General features: G+C 38.0%; 1 protein-coding gene across 2 annotated transcripts; it reads left to right on the forward strand.

The window, feature by feature from the left end:
• The first annotated feature begins 346 nt into the window (after positions 1 to 346).
• Positions 347 to 19,695, forward strand: SARAF (store-operated calcium entry associated regulatory factor). 2 transcript variants are annotated; one of them, XM_060653147.3, is made up of 6 exons: positions 347 to 620; positions 10,032 to 10,210; positions 12,977 to 13,394; positions 15,274 to 15,403; positions 16,101 to 16,195; positions 18,657 to 19,695. In XM_060653147.3, exons 1-6 carry the CDS (start codon positions 521 to 523, stop codon positions 18,680 to 18,682), a joined length of 948 nt encoding a protein of 315 aa, XP_060509130.2. In that variant the 5' UTR covers positions 347 to 520; the 3' UTR covers positions 18,683 to 19,695. The 2 variants fall into 2 exon arrangements, with proteins under 2 accessions (XP_060509130.2, XP_060509129.2); XM_060653146.3 differs by having other exon boundaries at positions 351 to 620; positions 16,041 to 16,195.
• Positions 19,696 to 21,645: the final 1,950 nt, after the last annotated feature.

A 21,645-nucleotide genomic window follows, 5' to 3' on the forward strand; every position in this document is an offset into this window, starting at 1 on the left:
CGAGTCATATGCCAGGCTCCATGTTAGGTGCTGAGGACAAAAAGTTTTCTAATGCACAGTCACTTCCCTCAGGGAGCTTATGAAGGTTTCGGAAATGCATAACCTAACTACACTTCTTAGATTTCGCGTTGGTTTCAATCTCTCTAACCACTGCACTTTCGCGCGGAACCATTCTGAGCCGCAGATCAAACGCAACAGGGAGGGGCCCAAATTTCGGTTCCGCCCACAACATCCGGCGCCCCGCCCAGGGCTCCGCCCCCCCCGGATTGTCCGTCCTTCCCTTGGCCCCGCCCCCAGCCGCTTTAAGCTTTAGGGGCGGGGCCCGCGGCGTCCATTCGTGTTCCAACGCGCGACGCAGTGGTAGTGACGTAACACTTGCGCACGGACCTTCGCTGCGGCTCTGCAGACCTTCTCTTCGACGCCGTCCCCTGTGCTGGGTGTTGTCGCGTAGCGGCAAGTTCCGCAGCCAGGGTTCCGGCCCGCGAGCGCCTGGCAGCCGTCCGCTTTTTTCACCGGAGCCATGGCCACAGCCGGTGGGCCAGAAGCTACTGGACGCTCTCTCCTCAGCCTCCTCTTGCTTCTGCTGATCACTGGCCCTGCCCTCGCCTGGAACGACCCTGGTGAGTGCTGTCCTCACCCGCCCCTTTCTGTTGAATTCACCTAGCGTTCAGAGGCCCAGCGGGCGACCATTTCCGTTCGCCGCCGTTTGGGCCATTCTATTCTAATTTCTCATTTCCATCTTCTTTCCTAGTCGTCTGCGTCCTACCTGGCCTCTTTGCTTTTCCCAGAAGTCCTGTGGGACTGATGGGGACAGTTGGGGAGTGGGCGGGGCGGGACGACTCTATATTTAAAGATCTCCTTTCTCCCTTTCCTGGACTCCCAGAATTTGTCTACCTTCTCCTTCCTCGGACAACAGCCCTCATCTCTAAGACTTAACTGGAAAGCTCGATACTCACTTGCTCATTTTGCTTTGTTGTTACGACTGTCTGATGTAATCTTCGCTGCCTGTTTTCATGGCTGCCTGTTGCTGTGGCTGACAGTTGCTACAGCACCGGCAGTCTGTGAGTCACACTTAGTGGACAGGGATGTAAACCTTGCAGGTAGGTTAGCAGAATCACAGACATGTGAGCGGAACTCCTGCTTCTTAATCTGACCACTACAGTGAAGTTCATTTCGTTACGTCAGCTTTTCCCATTGTTTTTCACCGAACACTAGAATTTAAAAAACATTATTTTTTGTGTGTCATGGTATATGATAAATACTTTCTGAGAAAGGACTTTTTTTTTTTTAAATTACTATGTTATTAGAATTTTCTGAAGAATTTTTGTGGGATAAGTAATATTCCGGGTAATTTATACATAAACATACAGATTTCCATTTAATGGTGCATGCTGTTAAATTGTAATTATGTAAGAAATAATTTTTAAACAAGTTAAAACATCATTTTTGGTTTGGGGAATGAAGATGTTACAGCATTAAAAGTGTCAATATTGCATTTGTGACTTAGGCGATAGGAAATGCCTATGTTTCTTAAGCAACAGATTTATTTCTGTAGTTTCCTATTTGATTCCTAAATGCTACAATGAGAGAGAAGGTGCTTGACTTTGAGTGTGGATGTTTGAATGTGGATGTTTTATTAGTAATAAAAGTCATGTTGGGTTTAAATGTCCATGTAATTTCCTTATGTATTTCTGGAAAGTTGTATATAAAGATCACACTTTGGTCAGAATTATAATTTAAAAACTGGATTGAAACATTAGTTGAACTTCAGTTCTTAAGTAAAAAAAAGTTTACAGATGAAGAATCCGGGGAATTAAAAAAAAGAAAAAGGGGACCAAATTTAAATTAATGGTGAACTGCTTCTTGGAAATCTTAGTCTACCTATTCTATACACTATTGTTCTGGAACAAAAAGCACCAAAATATTTTGCAGAGTAAACACAATTGATATTTATAAATTCTATTGTACCTTAAATTTACTTTGAGGAATTGTTTTATGAAAGTATTTTATTGGGTTAAGTTTTATCAAGCCCTTTAGTAAAGCAATAATCACTCCCTCATTTTGTGTGTGTGTGTGTATATATCTATCTATCTATCTATATTTACTATATAGATAGATAGATACATATATTGGGCTTTGGATGCACTTACTTTGTCTTTAACATAGAGCAGTAATTTGTCTGGAAAAAATTGTACACCCATTCTAAAGAGATTACCTAAGACTTTTCAGAATTCTTTATGGAATTATTTTATATTTAAGTCCCTTTTCTAGGCATTGGGAATATAGCAGTTAACAAAACTGAATGTCTTGACCCCAAGGAGTTTACATCTATTGAGGAGAAATAGACAGTAAACAGACTGGTAAGTAGCGTGTCATGTGGTGAAAAGTGGTGTGGACAATGATAACACAGGGTAAGGAAGCTAGGGTGTGCAGGTAGAAGTAGAATTTTTAAAATATGCATTGGTCAGGGAAGAAGCCACTGTTAAGGTGACATTTGATCAGAAACCTGAAGGGAGAGGAGGCATAAATGACCTGCTGTGAATTGTATTTTAAAGGCTCATTCTGTCCACTCTGGGGAGAACAGACTGTAGGAGGTCCAGGGAAGCTGGGAGGCCAGTGAAGAGGCTGCTGGTACAGTGAGTTCCAAGAGTAGTGATGGTTTGGCCAGAGGAGAGGCAGTGGAGTTGGTGAGACTGGTTGGATTCTCACCTATTTAGAAGGTGGAGCTGACATGATATTCTGATGGGTTAGATGTAGGGGTGAGAGAAGGCAAGGTTTTTCCCTGAGTGGCTAGGAGTGTGGAGTTAATATTTCCTGAGATGTGGCAGATTGTGAGAGAAGCATGTTTGGGGGACTTTGGTTTTGCTCATCTTAAATTTGAGACCTGTAAGTGGATTTTGATGTGAGTCTGGACTTCAGGGAACTCCCTGTGACCGTTGACTGATAACTAGTGGAGGATGGGTATTAGCTTTTGGTACTTAGACCTTGTCCCAGTTCGGTGTGGTATAACAAAATACCATGACTGGGTTGCTTAAACAACAAGCATTTATTTCTTGTTTTCTGGAGGCTGGGAAGTCGAAGATCAGGGTGCCAGCATGTTTGGTGTTTGGTTTCTTGGTTTGCAGATGGCTGTTTTGTTGTTATGGCAGAGAAAGGGGGGGCTGTGGTCTTTTTCTCTTCTTATAAGGGTCTAATCCTATCATGAGGGACTTCATCCTCAAGCCCTCATCTAAAACTAATCACTTCCCAAAGGCCCCACCTCCAATATCGTGACATTGGGATTAGGGCTTCAACATAGGAATTTTTAGGGCCACAAAACCTAGTGAGCTTTAGGATGTCTAGGGAGGAAAGATGCTGTAGGGTTAGGGTAATGATACCGCATGTGTATATAGCTCCTTAAACATCTCAAAAATATTTATTGTACCCGATCATCTGTTATGTGTCAAGTACTCTGCTGGATAATGATAGTAAATCATACCTAAGCTTTGCCGTCTATTTTAAGGTTGATAAATCTAAGATTCATGACCAATTTTAAAGTTGATATTCTTAATTTTACAAGTGAGGAAATTTCTGTACAGATAAATTAAGTGACTTGGCCAAAGTCATATAGCAAGTTGGTGATGGGAATTTAGTTTGGTGTTCTTTGCTTATCTCAACCCTGCTACAATAATTTCAAGTTATTGTTATTCCTGTTATTTATTTTATTTTATTTTTTTCTGTTATTTAGTTTATCTTGTGACTTTTTAAAATTTTTTAATTTTTTTATTTTGGAGACAGCACATGTGCCAGTAGGGGAGAAGGGCAGAGGGAAAGAGAGAGAATCTCAAGCAGGCTCCATGCTCAGCAAAGAGCCTGACGCAGGGCTTGATCCCACTACCTTGGGATCATGACCTGGGTGGAAATCAAGAGTCTGATGCTCAACCGATTGGGTCACCCAGGTGCCCCACCTTATGACTTTTTAAACCATTCAATAATTTCATTGTTATAGTTTTAATGTATGAGGTAATAGTTTGGGGTTAATATAGCACATAGCATATTTTATTTTAATATAATTCTTGGAAATTCTAGGTCTTTAGTCCATATGGAATTAAGTTTTTATCTAGCTGTAGGTGGAGTTTCTTCTAGCTGCATAGTTATGTTGGTGTCATTTATTAAGGAAGGCCCCCCTTTTTTTTTTACTAAATTAAAAAGCCCACTTTATCTTATATTGAATTCCCATATATATCTAGATTTATTTCTAAAAAAATTTTTTTTAATGTTTATTCATTTTTGAGGGAGACAGAGCGCGAGTGGAGGAGAGGCAGAGAGAGGCTGAGACACAGATCCAAAGCGGGCTCCAGGCTCTGAGCTGTCAGCATAGAGCCCAATGCGGGGCTCTAACTCACCAACCATGAGATCATGACCTGAGCTGAAGTCGGGCACTTAACCGACTGAGTCACCCAGGCACCCCTGTCTGGATTAATTTCTAGACTTTATTTTGTTTCATGGTTCCCTTGCCTATTTCTGTTCCAATTCCATACTATCTTTTTTCTTTTTTTGAGAGAGAGCGAGCACACATGCATGTGGTGGAGGGGCAGAAGGGGAGAGAGAGAATCTTAAGCAGGCTCCACACCCAGTGTGGAGCCTCAGGCAAAGCTCGATAGCACCACCCTGAAGAGTCTGAAGACTGAGCCACCCAGGTGCGCCTTCGTACTATCTTTTAAAAAAAAAAAAAATTTTTTTTTAATGTTTATTTATTTTTGACAGAGATAGAGAGAGACAGAGCACAAGCAGGGGAGGGGCAGAGAGAGAGACACAGAAACTGAAGCAGGCTCCAGGCTCTGAGCTGTCAGCACAGAGCCTGACGCAGGGCCCGAACTCACGAACTGTGAGATCATGACCTAAGCTGAAGTTGGACGCTTAACCGACTGAGCCACCCAGACACCCCCATACTATCTTTTATTATATTATTATTTTAATAATATTATAAATTTAACGTAAATATATTAAATTAATATATAATTTAATATAAATATATTAAATATAATATAATATGTATTTATTAAATAATATAATAATATAATGTTAAGTAATATAAATATATAAATTTAATATACGTATATTCAATATAAGTATATTAAATTAATATCATTTTAATATTTATTAAATTAATATTTTTAATATAACATTAATATTAAATTAATATTATTTATTAATATTTAGTACTCTTTATCGATATATTATTAATATTAATATTAAATTAATATTTAATATTATTTAAATAATATAAATTTATAAATATATTAAATTAATGTATAATTTAATATAAATATATCAAATATAATATAAATATGATATACTTATTAAATAATATAATATTAAATAATAGAAATATAAATATATAAATTTAATATAAATATGTTAAATAAAATATAAATATAATATAAATTTATTAAATAACAATATTAATAATATAATGTTAAATAATATAAATATATAAATTTAATATAAATATATTAAACATAATACAAATAAATTAATATAAATAATAATTTAATTTATTATATATATTATTATTTTATATTATATTATTTTATATGCTTTTAAATGTTTATTTATTTATTTATTTATTTTTGAAAGAGAGAGAGGACACAAGCGGAGGAGGGGCAGAGAGAGATAGGGAGACACAGAATCCGAAGCAGCCTCCAGGCTCTGTGCTGTCCATACAGGACCCGATACAGGGCTCGAACTCATGAACTGAGAGATCATGACCTGAGTTGAAGTTGGATGCTTAACCGACTTAGCCACCCAGGCACCCCTATAGTAATTTTACAGTAAGTTTATTATCTGGTAATGCAATTCTTTTTTAAACATTTTTTGGCTATTTATAGATGTTAGTTTTTTTCATAGGACCTTTAACATATTTCTTCCCAGTTCCAAAAATCCCAATTGGGTTCCTGGTTGGAAGTGTATTAGGACTTCTTATATATGCATTTTAAAAAAAATATAGATCACATATTGATCCTAAATTTATTTCCAGATATTTTTTGTATGTATGTAGCTTGGCACTAATTTCAGATAGGCTTCTCATTTTCTTTTTTTTATTTAAAAATATATTTTTTTAATGTTTATTTTTGAGAGAGGGAGAGAGGCAGAGAGAGGGAGACACAGAATCTGAAGCAGGCTCCAGGCTCTGAGCTGTCAGCACAGAGCCCGACGTGGGGCTCGAACCCACAAACCGTGAGATCATGACCTGAGCTGAAGTTGGACACTTAACTGACTGAGCCACCCAGGCACCCCTAGGCTTCCCATTTTCATTTCTAATTGAGTATTATACGTATAGAAAAACCTGTTGACTTTTGTAATTGATAAAATATCTAGCTGTTTTATCAAATTCTTTTATTATAACATGGTTGTCTTTCGGGAAGTTCTCTTGGATTTTGTAGGTCCAGAAACTCTAAATAAAATGTTACTTGTTTTCTTGTGTGTACCAAAAAAATTTGGTACTATTGGACGATTAATCAGAAGCTGTTGTCTACCTTCTCCTTGTATACCTCCAGGTAAATACTAGAAAAGCCAAATACTTATTTTACTAGAATTACTTGATACTAAGTCATTCTAGTCTGTCTATTGGAGGAATTCTGGGAAAGATCTATTTATTTATATCTATCTCTATGTCTTTTAGTTTTTTAATGTTTTATTTATTTTTGAGAGAGAGGGAGAGAGAGAGAGAGAGACAGACAGACAGACAGAGCATGAGCCAGGGAGGGGCAGAGAGATTGGGAAACACAGAATCCAAAACAGGCTCCAGGCTCTGAGCTGTCAGCACAGAGGCCTGAAGAGGCCTGAACCACAAACTGGGTGGTCATGACCTGAGCTGAATGAAGTTGGATCCTTAACCAACTGAGCCACCCAGGCACCCCTGGGAAAGATATTTTAAATTTTGATGGCAAGTTAATCAATCTTTGTATATTCCTTGTTTCCTTTCAATTCCATATTTAAGGTTGAAATATTTCCATGTAATTTTAGGCATCATGACAGGCCACAACTAATTCTTCAGTATGCTCTTCCCCTTTTTAAAAAAGGAACTTTTCCCCACAAGGTAAAAATAACATTACCCCTGGCAAAATTAATCTTAAATTTTTAATGTCAACTAATTATCTATTCCATATTCAGATAACACATTTTTGCCCAAAATGTCTAAACTAGTTGGTTCAAACCAAGACCCAATCCAGGTCTGTGCATCACATTTGATTGTATTCTTCTTTAAGTCTTTTTAAATGTAGAAATCCTTTTTTTATGCTGCTGCTTTGGTGAAGGGCTTGGGCCTGTTGTCCTTTAGAATATCCTACCTTCTAGATTGTGTTTTTTCGTGGCATTGTTTTAGCTTACTTTTTTTCTTCCTTGTATTTCTTGTAGACTGAATGTTAATTCCTAAGGATTGATAAAATTCATGTTAAATACTTTCAGGGATTACATGATAGTAGATTCTTTAATATCAATTTGTTCTACCATTATTGATGCTAAGATTACTAGTGGATTAAAAGTGGTGTTATTTCTCCCTTGTGAAGTTATATTTTTCCAGAAAGCACTCTAGCACCATACCAATATCTGGTCTCTTAATGATTTTAAAACCAATAAATCCTTGTCTGAATCTGTTTCTTTAGGGGTTATAAAATGACGATTTTTTTCTAATTCTGTCATTTCATCTGCATTTATTAGCTGTCATTCTTCAATAAGGTTGAGATTTCCGGGGCGCCTGGGTGGCTCAGTCAGTTAAGCCTCGGACTTCAGCTCAGGTCATGATCTCACGGTTCATGAGTTCAAGCTCCGCATGAGGCTCTGTGCTGACAGCTGAGAGCCTGGAAGTTGATTCAGATTCTGTGTGTGTCTCTCTCTCTGCCTGTACCCCACGCACGCTCTGTCTCTGTCTGTCAAAAATAAATAAGCATTAAAAAAAAATTAAAAAAAAAAATAAGGTTGAGATTTCCATTATCACCTGAGGCTATTTCAGATTACAGTTCCTGGTGGAAAGTCAGAATAGAAATTTAATTTTTAATCTTTAATTACCAATTTTCAGGGGAGGAGGTAGGTAGCAACTTTTAGTGATAAATGAGTTTTTTGCATTCTTTTTGAGCATTATTATGGACTTTGGATTTTCATAGATTGAATATAACTTGATCAATTGCAGTCTTTATCTTGCTGGTCAGTCTTTTGCTTTTGGTGTCTTAATGATCATAAACATACTCTTTTGTGCTTTTGTACAGTATTTTTTTGTTGTATGTTTTATGGTGTAAGTTTTTAGCCATCGTTGGTTAACTTTTGTCCATGGTGTCCAATGATTAATTTTTCTAATCATGTGCCAATACTATACTGTTTATATTACTATAGATTTAATAATATATTTCAGTATATATAGTTTAAATTTCCTTTCTTGTTACTGGTTTTCAGCTGTCTTTTCATATTGATTTTATATGTTAATATGTATTTGACGTTATATTTCTTTTTTTTTAAAGTTTATCTATTTTGAGACAGAGCACATGCATGCATGCACTAGTGGGGAGGGGTGCAGAGAGAGAGAGTGAGAGAGAGAGAGAGAGAGAGAGATCCCAAGCAGACTCCGTACTGTCAGCACGGAGCCTGACTCAGGGCTGTGTCCCACTAACTGTGAGATAATGACCTGGGCAGAAATCAAAGAGTTGGACACCCAACCGACTGAGCTACCCAGGCGCCACTATGTCACTGTATTTCTAATTTTATTGCATTTTGGTGAGAGTGTGGCTGATAAATCTCAGCTTAGTCGCATTTATTAAGTTCTTTTTTTGGTAAATAAGTATAAATAAGATCTGTATCTGCTGATATGAGGGAATGTCCATGATGTCTGGTTAAGTGGAAAAACCATGTGAAGAATAATGTGGGCTGTATGTTTCAGTTTTTATAAAAATAAGCTAACAAAAATCAAAACAACTCCTGTATCTGTGTCTGGGTAAGCAAGAAAAAAGTACTTACTAGGTTGTTAATCACTTAAGAGAAAGAAAGAATTCTTCATGATCCTTTCTAAGCACATTTCCTTTCCTGGAGGTAGTTACTTTCCTGATTTTTGAATGATTACTTTTTTTTACTCCAGTTTTTCTACTCATGTATGTGGTAAAACCCTAAAAGTTTATGAAAAACTGACTAGCTCATTTCTTAGCAGTGTAAAAAAAAGGTCTCTGGCTTCAGGTTTCCTGAGATTTTAAGCGCCCCTTCTGGAGAAATCACTGGGGAAAATCATGGGAAACATAGGACTCACTATAATTAAGGTATCTGTCGAAGACTGTAGTGGTCCGATATTGAACATTGGGCAGAAATATGGTCAGAAGGAGTAGGTTGTTCTTGGTCTTTTACTTCTAAGTTTCCCATGGTCTATCTGTTGCACTCAGGAATAGGTTAAAGCCAGAATGCTTCTGTGGGGTGACATGAGTGTCCTCAACTGAGCCCAGTTAGCAGGACATGGTGGGGAAGAGGAGGAATTGATCAGCTTGAGGTCAAGACAGACCAAATACAGATAAAAACCAAAGCCAGGTCCACCTGGACATTGTTTCCTTAGGTTTAAAAGAGATGGTATGATAGCAGCAGGGAATTTTCCTGGCAGCCCTACTGTCTGGCTTTTGAGCAGTACTCTTCCAGTGTGGACTTGCTGCCCTCTGCCTGGCCATGGTTGTCATATTGCTGCCTTCATTCCTCGTTCTCCTTGGGATTTCCTTTGTCCCTTTGTATGCCATTACTTTTTCTTTAGTCCTCTGGGTTTTATGTCTTTCTCTTTGTTTTATTTTTTTCTCTTGGTGGTGAATATCTTTCATTGTCTTACTGAGAATTGATACCTACAAGGTATATATTTTGAAACTTTTCAGATGTCTGAAAATTCCACCCTCTTGCTTGAGTGACAATCTAGAATTCTATACCCATGTACTTTCGAAAGTATTTCCTATGACATGAATTTTATTAGGATGACCCTTTCTATGTTTGACAGGATATTTACTACCTGTTCATCTGTATTCTTCCTGTTTCAGACAGAATATTATTGCGGGATGTAAAAGCTCTTACCCTCCACCACGACCGCTATACCACTTCCCGTAGGCTGGATCCGATCCCACAGTTGAAATGTGTTGGAGGCACAGCTGGATGTGATTCTTATACCCCAAAAGTCATACAATGTCAGAACAAAGGTTGGGATGGTTATGATGTACAGGTAATATTTATTATGTTGATGGCAGTCTAGTTGGAATTTTTATTCAAGTATTTATTGGGATATTATTCAGTATTTTGGGGAAGCGCATGTAGAAAATCTCAAGTTAAATATATAAATATAAATCAGTTATTTTCTGGAAGAACATCCTCCAAAGAAAACTGATTTTAAAGCCTGGAAATATTCATTGTAATTTTCATCCATAAATTTCTTCTAAGACATTAGTAAATGTCCAAAACTTTATACACTTGGGGTGGGGACAGAGAATCTCTGCTGGTTATCATGTTACTGTCATTCCTCAAAAAATACCAACCTACTTTTGAGAAATGATGTTAATATGATCAGGAATTGTAGATGATTAGGAATGTAAAATGGTGCAGGTGCTTTAGAAAACTGCCAGGCACTCAAAAGGTTAAACATAGAGTTACCAAATGCCCCAATCATTCTACTTCTAGGTATATACTCAAAAGAATTAAAAACATGTATCCACACAAAAATGTGTACATAAATGTTTGTAGCAGTATTATTTATAATAGCCAAAAAGTAGAAACATCCTAAATGTCCGTCATTGATGAGTGAATAAACAAAATGTGGTATAGCCTTACAATAGAATATTACTAAGCCATAAAAAAGAATAAAGTACAGATACTTGCTACAATATACGTGAAAACTTGATGCTAGGTGAAAGAAGTCAGTTACATATTGTCTGATCAGACATTCATATGAAATGTCCAGGATAGGGAAATCTATAAAGACAGATTGGTAGTTGCCCAGGGCTGGAAAATTTGGGAGGAAATAAGGAGTGACTGCTAATGAATATGAGATTTCTTTTTGCAGTGGTGAAAATATGCTAAAATTGATTGTGGTGATGGTTGCACAACTACAAATGTACTAAAAACCATCAAAATGGGTGAATGTATAGTATATGAGTTGTATCTCAATAAAGGTGTTACAAAAAATAAACAGCTTATCTGAAATTTGAGAGAGGAAGATAATTTGGCCAAAACTTACAGAAAGGCAGAAAAACAAATCAGATCTATTTTAGTTTGTGTCTCTTTAAATGTTGTTAAAAGAAGCATATTACCTATTTAGCTCAATATATAATTACAGAATTTAAACTAAATTTAGACTTTTTTTTTAAGGTGGAAATATTTAAGGCTAGTGTGAACTCTTTGCATTTTTTTAAATATCTTAAAATTTAAGAGATGCGTTGCCTGACTGCCTCAGGTGGCAGAGCATGTGATTCTTGATCTTGGGGTTCTGAACACAGGCTGGGCATAGAGATTGCTTAAGAATCTCTATGCTGGGCATAGAGATTACTTAAAAAAGATGTTAAAAAAAATTTTTTTTAATGTTTATTTATTTTTGAGAGAGAGAGAGAGATAGAGTGCAAGCTGGGGAGGGGCAGAGAGAGAGAGGGAGACACAGAATCTGAAGCAGGCTCCAGGCTCCGAGCTGTCAGCACAGAGCCTGACGCGGGGCTTGAACTCCCCAACTGTGAGATCATGACCCGAGCTGAAGCCACACACTCAACTGACTGAGCCATCCAGATGCCCCAAAAAATGTTTTTTAAGAGATTACGTACAGGATTGGACCCTGAAAAGTTAGTCTGTGTTAGTCTGTCTATTATAAGATTTGTGTAGAAGGTTTTAAAAAAAAATTTTTTTTTTAATGTTTATTTGAGAGAAACAGGAGTTTGAATGGAGTAGGAGCATAGAGAGAGGGAGACACAGAGTCTGAAGCAGGCTCCAGGCTCTGAGCTGTCAGCACAGAGTCTGACACAGAACTCGAACTCACGAACTGTGAGATATGACCTGAGCCAAAGTTGGACGCTTAAGTGACTGAGCCACCCAAGCTCCCCTGTTTAGAAAGTTTTTCTCGCAAGGTTATGTACTATTTCTGATGCTATACGTAGTTACCAGATATTCATGTATGATGCTGATTTTTGAGCCCTAACCTTTAAAGAACCTCTATTTTTATTTTTTATTTTTAAAGTTTTTATTTATTTATTTTGAGGGGGAGAGAGAGGGAATGAGCAGGGAAGGGGCAGAGAGAGAGAGAATCCCCAAACAGGCTCTGCATGGGTCTCTGCACAGGATTTAAACCCACAAACTGCAAGATCATGACCTGAGCTGGAATCCAAGAGTTGGGTGCTCAACTGACTAAGCCACCCAGGTGCCCCAAGAACCCTTATTTTTAAAGTAAACATCTTGAACTACAGTAGCAAAAGTTGACATTTAAAATTTTGCTTAACGGGGGCGCCTGGGTGGTGCAGTCGGTTAAGCATCTGACTTCAGCCAGGTCACGATCTCGCGGTCCGTGAGTTCGAGCCCCGCGTCAGGCTCTGGGCTGATGGCTCGGAGCCTGGAGCCTGTTTCCGATTCTGTGTCTCCCTCTCTCTCTGCCCCTTCCCCGTTCATGCTCTGTCTCTCTCTGTCCCAAAAATAAATAAAAAACGTTGAAAAAAAAAATAAAAAAAAAAATTTTGCTTAACGTTTATAAATTGTGGTATACTTAATATGTACAAAAGAATTCCTCATGTGTATATGTAAGGAATAAGGAATAGTAATAAAACGCACACTCAGGTACCTCCTACCTAGCTTTGAACCCTGTAGGTTGCCTTCTCCCCAGCGCCGAAGTACTCATTGTTCTGAATTTTGTTTATCATTCTCTAACTTCATTTTACCTTATTGAGACAACTGTATAACCCAAATAGTATTTATTAAAAAAAATTTGATTCTCATAATCTATTTCTGTTTTTCTTCACAGTGGGAATGTAAGACTGATTTAGATATTGCGTATAAATTTGGAAAAACTGTAGTGAGCTGTGAAGGCTATGAATCCTCTGAAGACCAATATGTACTAAGAGGTTCCTGTGGCTTGGAGTATAATTTAGATTACACAGAACTTGGCCTGAAGAAACTGAGAGAGTCTGGAAAAAACTACGGCTTTAACTCTTTCTCTGATTATTATAACAAGCTGTATTCCTCAGATTCCTGTGGCATCAGTGGATTGATTACCGTCATAGTACTACTTGCTATTGCTTTTGGAGTTTATAAATTGTTCCTTAGTGATGGTCAAGATTCTCCTCCCCCATATTCTGAGTATCCTCCTTATTCCCATCGTTACCAGAGATTCACCAACTCTGCAGGACCCCCTCCTGCAGGCTTTAAGTCTGACTTCACAGGTATGTTTCCCTAGGTAATGGCAATAAGTAGGGTAGATGTGAGGTAGTGAATCTTGTGCTGGTTTCTGAAATAGAAACATAGTGGCATTGGGAGACCAAAGCAGATTTGTGTTCTCATATTTTACTTTTTCAACTTCTTTTACCTATTTTTCTGCGTAAAGGTAATTGCAACCACTATGTTAAGGTGGCATGGTTAAATTATAAATCATCTTAATCAGAAGAACTTGATCAGATTTGGCAATAGGCATTTACCTTGAACTCCATCTCATACCATACACAAAAATCTATTCATTAAATATAGATCTCAGTATAAAAGGTAAAACATAGGTTTCCAGAAAACATGAAAATATTTGTCACGACCATGGGATGGGCAAAAATGTCTTTGAATACAAAAAGTTCCAGCCAGAAAGACAAGATGGATAAATTCGACTTTATTTAAATTGAGAACATTTAGCCATCAAAAGACAACATTAACAGAGTGAAAAGGCAAGCCACAGGCTGGGAGAAAATATTTGTAAAACATTATTTCCAACAAAGGGTGTGTATCTAGAATATGTAAAGAACTCTCCCACAAGTTTGAGGAAAGGCAGACAATCCAATTTTTAAAATGGACAAGAGAGTTGAACAGCCATTTTATAATAAAAGAAGATATCCAGATGTCTAGTAACAATATGAAAAGGTGCCTAGCATCATTAGTCTTCAAGAAAATGCAAATTAAAACCACATTGAGTTCATTATTAACCACCGTGTAACCACCATAAGAGCTAACATTAAAAAGGCACAGTATCAAGTAATGGCAACTGCAACTTGATGGTAGGAGTTAAAATAGAAAACACTTTGGAAAACTGTCACTGTCTAAAATCAAACATTCACCTCCCCTATGACCCAGCAGCTACATTCCTTGAAACATATCTAAGGGAAATGCATGCATTTGTACAAAAAAAGATATGCACGGAATATTTATAACAGTTTTATTCACAATAGCCAAAAACTGGAAAAAGAATGTCCATAAACATAAGAATGGGACAAATTGTGGTTATTTTCACACAATGGAATACTGTAGATTGGTTTTAAAAAACAAAAACAAAAACAAAACCAGATGTGTGCAATAGTGGGGGTTGCCTCTCACAGACATAATGATGTGCCAGACACAGACGAGTACCTAGTAAATGATTACATTTAGAAGTTCGGGAATGGGTAAGACCAAAGTATAGTGAGAGAGGTCGGGGTAATACTGTCTCTGATGTGGGCGGGTATCTATTGGGAATTGTCATGAGGGAGCCTTTTGGGGTGCTAGAAATGTTTTGTTAATGTGGGTTGTGGTTACATGCATGGGTACATATGTACAAATTTCTTATGCTATACAAGTGAGATTAGCACACTTTCCTCTATGTATGTTATACATCAATTTAAAAAAAACTTCCTCTGAGCAGAGGATGCTTTTTTGGTTTAAGACCTGACTTCCCAATCAATACAAATATCTTTGCTGCCTCCACTTGGATTCCTGCATCAGGCACCCAAGTACAGCTATCACATGAAGCTTTCATAGATGTTCATAATGCAGAAAGGAAGGACCTCCGACAAGTGGGGTCGTCTTGCAGTAGTTGATCCGGAGCAGGGCAAATATGACTTTTCAGAAAGGGACCCTCCTCCCTTCTAAGATACATCCCTTTTTTCCACGTCTATGGGAAAGGCACTGCTTAGTTATAAATCGGTATTTTATGAATATACTTTTTGAATACAACTTGTTTATGAGTTGAAGGCTGAGTATTAGCAATAGACAGTACAGGTGAAGTAATTGAAATGTCATGTTATTTTTGGTGTTGTAGGTCATGTTTTGTTTACATGAGGGTATATAATAAATCATTTTTATTTCTAGGACCACCTGGTGCAACTTCTGGTTTTGGCAGTGCTTTCACAGGACAACAAGGATATGGCAATTCAGGACCTGGGTTCTGGACTGGCTTGGGAACTGGAGGAATACTAGGATATTTGTTTGGCAGCAATCGGTAGGCTTTGCATTGATCTCACTTGCTCTTAAATTCCACTTTTCTTTGGAAGCTTCTTTGTTTTACTTGCAGTTGGAGTGGATTTGGTTTTGTTGAGGAAAATAAATAATGGTGACATTACCATATTAAATCAGAGTATCTGCTATATGGGCTTTCATCAATACTGTATATGCTACTTTCTTTCATTGTGTCTTCTTCCGATGTCATCCTTATAGACACTATGAGATAGGAAAAAGACTGTTTACTTAACATCTGAGAAAATGAGAAGATAGGAAAGAACATCGCGCTTGAGGAACAGTTAGCAGTCAGGTTTGGTAGGGAATGATAGAAGCAAGGCTGGACAGGGCTTGGAGCCAGATTTTGGGATGTCTTCAGTATTATTGGTAGCTTAATTTTAGATTTTATCTGACTGTGAGTTCTGAAAGAGTCTCTTCTCCCTGTCACTCTCTGCCACCCCCCCCCCCCCCACCATGGCAATGACCATACAATATCAGAAAAACAAAATAATATCTATTTCATGTTATACCAGAACACTGAGGAAAAACACTTGATAAAGACTTTTTTTCCGAGAGTTTAGCAACAGAGTATTTAAAACTGGTCACAAGAAAATGCCTGACACGCTTTTATGTCTTCATAGAGCAGCCACACCCTTTTCTGACTCGTGGTATTACCCATCTCCTCCTCCTTCGTCCTCCAGCATGTGGAATAGCCGTGCCTACTCGCCACTTCGTGGAGCCTCGGGTAGCTATTCGGCATATGCAAGCTCAGAGACGAGAACCAGAACAGCATCAGGTGAGAGCGAAAACATGGAGCTTCATATCTTGTGGCAGTAGAGTATAGAAGTAGTTTTGGAACTTAGGAAGATAATGAACTGAGGGCACCTGGGGGGCTCACTCAGTTAAGTGTCCGACTCTTGATTTCAGCTCAGGTCCTGATCTCGTGGTTCGTGAATTCGAGCCCCGCATCGGGCTCTGCATTTATAGCACTGAGCCTGCTTGGGATTCCGTCTTTCCCTCTCTCTCTGCTCCCCACTGCCCCCTTCAAAAATAAATAAATAAGGGCGCCTGGGTGGCTCAGTCGGTTAAGCAGTTAAGTGTCTGACTTCGCCTCAGGTCATGATCTCACAGTTCGTGGGTTCGAGCCCTGTGTGGGGCGGGCTCTGGGCTGACAGCTTGGAGCCTAGAGCTGGCTTCAGATTCTGTGTCTCCCTCTCTCACTCTGCCCTTTCCCCTGCCTATGCTCTGTCTCTTTCTCTCAAAAATAAATAAACATGAAAAAAATTTAAAAATAAATAAATAAACTTAAAAAATACATTCAAAAAGATAACTGTGTATTAGTAATCATAGTTTTATTTGGCGTACCCATCAGAAATATTAATAGCACAGTTAGGTGAGAGAGAATATAGTTTAGATTCATTCTTTCCTCTCACCTCTAAATATTCTTTAAAAATCAAGTAGGGATTTGGTTTAGACTCACTTCCAACATTAACCAACCAGGGCTTGACCTTCAACCTTCCTGAGCATTGGTTTCTACATGTGTTTAATTCTGTGACCTCTAGAGTTCTTCTTAAATTCTAAAATGAGAATTTCTATATACTGAATATTCAGCAAAACTCAATAAAAATGTATTAATTGAAGTATGGTGGTAATGTTTATTTCTATTGTTAAGAGGGAATTTTGTAAAAATCAAGGATATAATATAAAAAGTAAAAAAATAACTATTTGTTTTTAAACATCTAGCTAATTAGCAGAGAATGGGAGGTAATGGGTCATGAAGTAGATTGCTGTGGATTGGATTCATCTTCAGCAGGGGGAAGTTCTAGAAGAGAGATGAATTCTTGATATTGACAGAAAACTGCATTTAAATATGTTTTGAAGTGTAATAGTGAATTTCTTATAGTACTGGTGTGAATATAAATTGATACAATCACTTTGAAAAACCATGAGCATACTCTAGCCCCAGCAATTTCACTCTCAGACGTATAGCAACAGAAATGCACACATTCATACACTGAAAGATAAGTATGAGAATGCTCATAGCATCTTTAATCCTTTTTTCTTTCTTTTTTCTTTTTTTTTTTGAGAAAGAAAGTATGTATGTGTGTGCACATGCACTCAAGAAGGGGAAGGTCAGAGACAGAGGAAGAGAGAGAATCTTTAGCAGGTTCCATGCCTAGCATGGAGCTAGATCTCATGATTGTGAGATCGTGACCTGAGCTGAAATCCAGAGTTGGATTTCATAACCAACTGAGCCACTCAGGCACCCTGCATATTTACTCCTAGTAGCCTCCAAGTGGAAGAAACCCACGTATCCAAGAGCAGTGAACTGGTTGAATAAATGGAGTTATGTCCATACGATGGAATGCTGTGTAACAGGGCGAGTGAATAAACAGCTGTATGCAATAATGTGGATAGCTCTTCCAAATATAAAAAGAAAAGAAAGAAGCCAGACACAAAGGACTGTATATAAATATGATTACAACATTCATATTTTATAAATACACATGTTTAAACACAAGCAAAGCTAACCTATGGAGTTAGATGTTAAGGTGGTAGTTATTTTTGGGGAGAAAAAAGGGGAGGTAGTGATTGGGAGGATATAGAAAAATATAGCTTACATAGGCCAAAACACAATAATAGAACACTCATTCTTATTGGAAACAAAAATTATAAAAAAACCCATAAACATCAACTAGAAGTGTATGGGACTTACATGAAGAAAATCATCAAACATTAAATAATCTAAAGGAAAACCTGAAAAAAAATGGACTTTCCAGGTGGGAACACTTGTCATCTGTAACCCGTTAGCGTGTGTGCGTGTACCTGTGTGTGGGGGTAATGAAGTTAACGTTTACTTTTGAGAGCCTGAAACTTGCCCCCACATTATTTCTGTTTGTCGCCGGCGTGGTGACAGGTGGCAGGGCGTGGCTGGCTCCATAGGCTTCTCTGCTTTTTGGCTTAGGTTTTGAGTGTTGCCCATACTACGTTGCCTTAATTGCCCACGTTGCCTTAATCATGGAACACATCTTCTTTTGTTTCCCTGCAAGTGATTTGCAGCAGCCTTGATGTTTGGATGACCAACTAGGAGGGCTGTTACGGGGGGCGAAGCATTGTCTGCATAGCCCTGCTCCCCACTCCCTCCCTCCCATCTCTCTTACTCATTTGTTAACAATAGATGTGTTACTGTTGTAATTTGATAAACAATGCCAGTGCAGTTTTGAAAATGAATATAAATTTTACTCTTCTCATTTTAGGATATGGTGGTACCAGAAGACGATAAGAAAGTAAAAAGTTGAAGTCAAACGTTGGATGCAAAATTTCTGACTTTTCATCAGTTTCTTAAAAAAAAAAAAAGTGCTACCTGCTAACAACTGGGGAAAGGGGAATATGCAAAAGTTCTGTAGTTTTTTTTGTCCTGTATTGCTTTTTGTGTTCTGTTACTTGATATGATATATGAGAAAATGCTTATGTAGAGAACTGTATGCTAGTGTAATATGCAGTTGTGTTTTATGGTTTCTGAGAGTGATGATTGCCATGGAAAGCTGAAAATGTATTTAATTTCTAAAACCTGTGATGCCATTAAGACTGAGGCTTTCTTACCATTAGATCCTGCATACATAAAACGTCAATCTTAAGTGGTTTTAGTATATGTGTCATTACTTTATACAAACGATAATAATCTATTTGGTATTTACTGTTTGGTGTTTGCTCTGATAACATTTAAACCAAGCTTTGGACTACCAATTATACTTATCTGTGTTCTGATCACTTTTGAGCTCAGGAGCTTTGAACCCTTCAGTGGTGGTGGGGTTCTAATAAGTGAGAATGACCTTTTTTGGGAAAAGGTAGAAAATGAGTATCTAGAAAGTTGTTGTGAATGATGTTGTGCTGACAAAAATGCTTGAAACCTCCGTATTCATTTCTTAGGAAGTAAAGTTTAAATGTTTCAGCAAAGGTCTTTTAATAGCAGAAGCATGCCGTTCTCTGTGAATCTCCAATATTGTAGCAGTCTGTTTCAGTCTTACATTAAAATGACAGGAAAAGTAAAAACAAAGGGTTTAATTTTTATTCTTTCTACCAGCCTTGACACAAATTGGTATTAACTTTTTTTTTATCCTTCTTCCCAAAGGAAAAGGGGTCTCCCTAATTTCCCCTGGGAGTCTTGCCTTAGCTTCCAGTCACTTGGTGTTTTCAAAAAAGGAATTCAGACATGGTGTGGAAGGAGGCCTCTGCTAAAAAATGACTTAAAAAAAAAAAAAAAAGAAATCTCCAAGTCTCTCAACTCTCAAAGATTGCACCATTTGTCTCAGTTAAACTCTGCAACCCGAGAGTCCTATTTTTACCTCTTAGGAATCATTTAAAAACAAACCTGTGTTTATTCTTTAAAATGTGATTTAGGGGCCAGTTGAAAGAGTATTGTGAACAGAACTGCCCTCTCATCAGTAAAACTTGGTAGAAATCTTAATTCATGTCACACAAGAAACAGTTTTTATTTAAGTGTATTGCGCTAAATCCTTACTCCATTTCCTCTTAGTAAAGGGAGATGGAATAAAAGAAAATCCAGCTTATTGCCTTTTTCCCCAGTTGCTCAGTGTTTTGGGTTTTAATTTACCTTTTGCTACAGGGGTCTATAATCTTGAATCCAGGTATGTTTTACTTGGAGAGCAAAGTAAAAAGAAAGTTGTTAATTTAAAACTGCTGTGGATTGTCCCAGTGATAGTGATCTGCATATTAAATTTACTTTTTTTTAACAAAGTGATTTAAAAACAATTTTTTTAATGTTTATTTTTGAGAGAGAGAGACAGGACGCAAGCAGGGGAGGGGCAGAGAGAGAGGGAGACACAGAATCCGAAGCAGGCTCCAGGTTCTGAGCAATTCCCGTGAGATCGCGACCCAAGTTAAAGTTGGACACTGATTGAGCCACCCAGGCGCCCTGATTTTTTTTTTTTTTTAATTGAAATACAGTTGCCACACAATGTTATGTTAGTTTCAGGCCCAATTTCAATTTTTGGATACATTATTTCAGGTCATTGGAATTTTAAGAAAATGATGAGTGAATATAGAGTTGACTAAATTGGTGACTTTAGATTACTCTCAGCACGAGGGATGTTCTTTTTATTATTATTATTAAAAAAAAGTCCTTTTTAAGTTTATTTTGAGAGAGCAGAGGAGGGGCAGAGAGGGAGAGAGAATCTCAGGCAGGCTCGTGCTGTCAGCGCGGAGCCCGATGCAAGGTTGAACTCGTGAACTGTGAGATCATGACCTGAGCTAAAATCAAGAGTCAGACACTTAACCGACTGAGCCACCCAGGCGCCCCACGAGGGGTGGTTTTCTTTGAGGCTCTTTCAAAGACTGCTTGGAGGGAAAGGGGAAAGAAACTGGGCATATAGGGCTCAAGATCCTCAGCCCCGAACCCCCACTAGGGTGCTTCTCCTTTATTGTTGTATGTTTACACATCTTTGTTATTTGTGGAAAAGATTCTGAGGTATCGCCACCAAATCTAAGACAGAATAAAAGACAGTACAACTAACTGGGTCTCTTTAGTGTGTTGATGGCCCACAGTAGGGGATGGCACCAAGGGAAAGAAAGGTACTGAAGTTGGGAGCTTGGTGGACCTGCTTGGGTGGGCATGAAAAGGAGAAAGGAGAGGTGAAAGGGGGCTTTACAGTTTTCCTCACATGAGGGTTCAGCAGAACTTCAGATGTTAGGATAGGATTTCTGGTATTTTAACAAGTTAGGTGTGTTTCTGTAGTTTCATGAATGCTTCTCTCTGAAACTCCTGATCTTTTAGATTCTGACCCCTATCCTCCAAGACTGGGTTAAACTTATCTACTGTTCTTCCATAATACATTATATATACACTTTTACCATTGATTTTAGTACATTTCATTGTAATGATCTCAAGTGTAGATCTTTCTACTACTCTGAGCTCTTTAGGAAAGAGGGCCAAAAATTACTTCTTCCTGCCCCTTGCAGCTAGGGCATGGTCATGTGACTAAATTCTGTCAATATTTCTGTCCTATGTTCCCTCCAGGTCTTTGGAGAGAATGGCACAAAGACCTCAGGACAATTAAGAGACTATTCCCAGCAGTGATAGGGTAGTTCAAGATTTCAGGGAGGTATTGGTGAGTGTCTGGTGGTACTTCCCAGGGGACCCTATTAACTGGATGATTGCTGTGGTATGTCTTGGCTGGTTTGTGTGCTGCCTGGATGCCCATGTCTGAAAACCTGCCTCTTCCTAAG

Source organism: Panthera onca, chromosome B1, assembly GCF_046562875.1.
Source record: "Panthera onca isolate mPanOnc1 chromosome B1, mPanOnc1 haplotype 2, whole genome shotgun sequence".
Classification (NCBI taxonomy): domain Eukaryota; kingdom Metazoa; phylum Chordata; class Mammalia; order Carnivora; family Felidae; genus Panthera; species Panthera onca.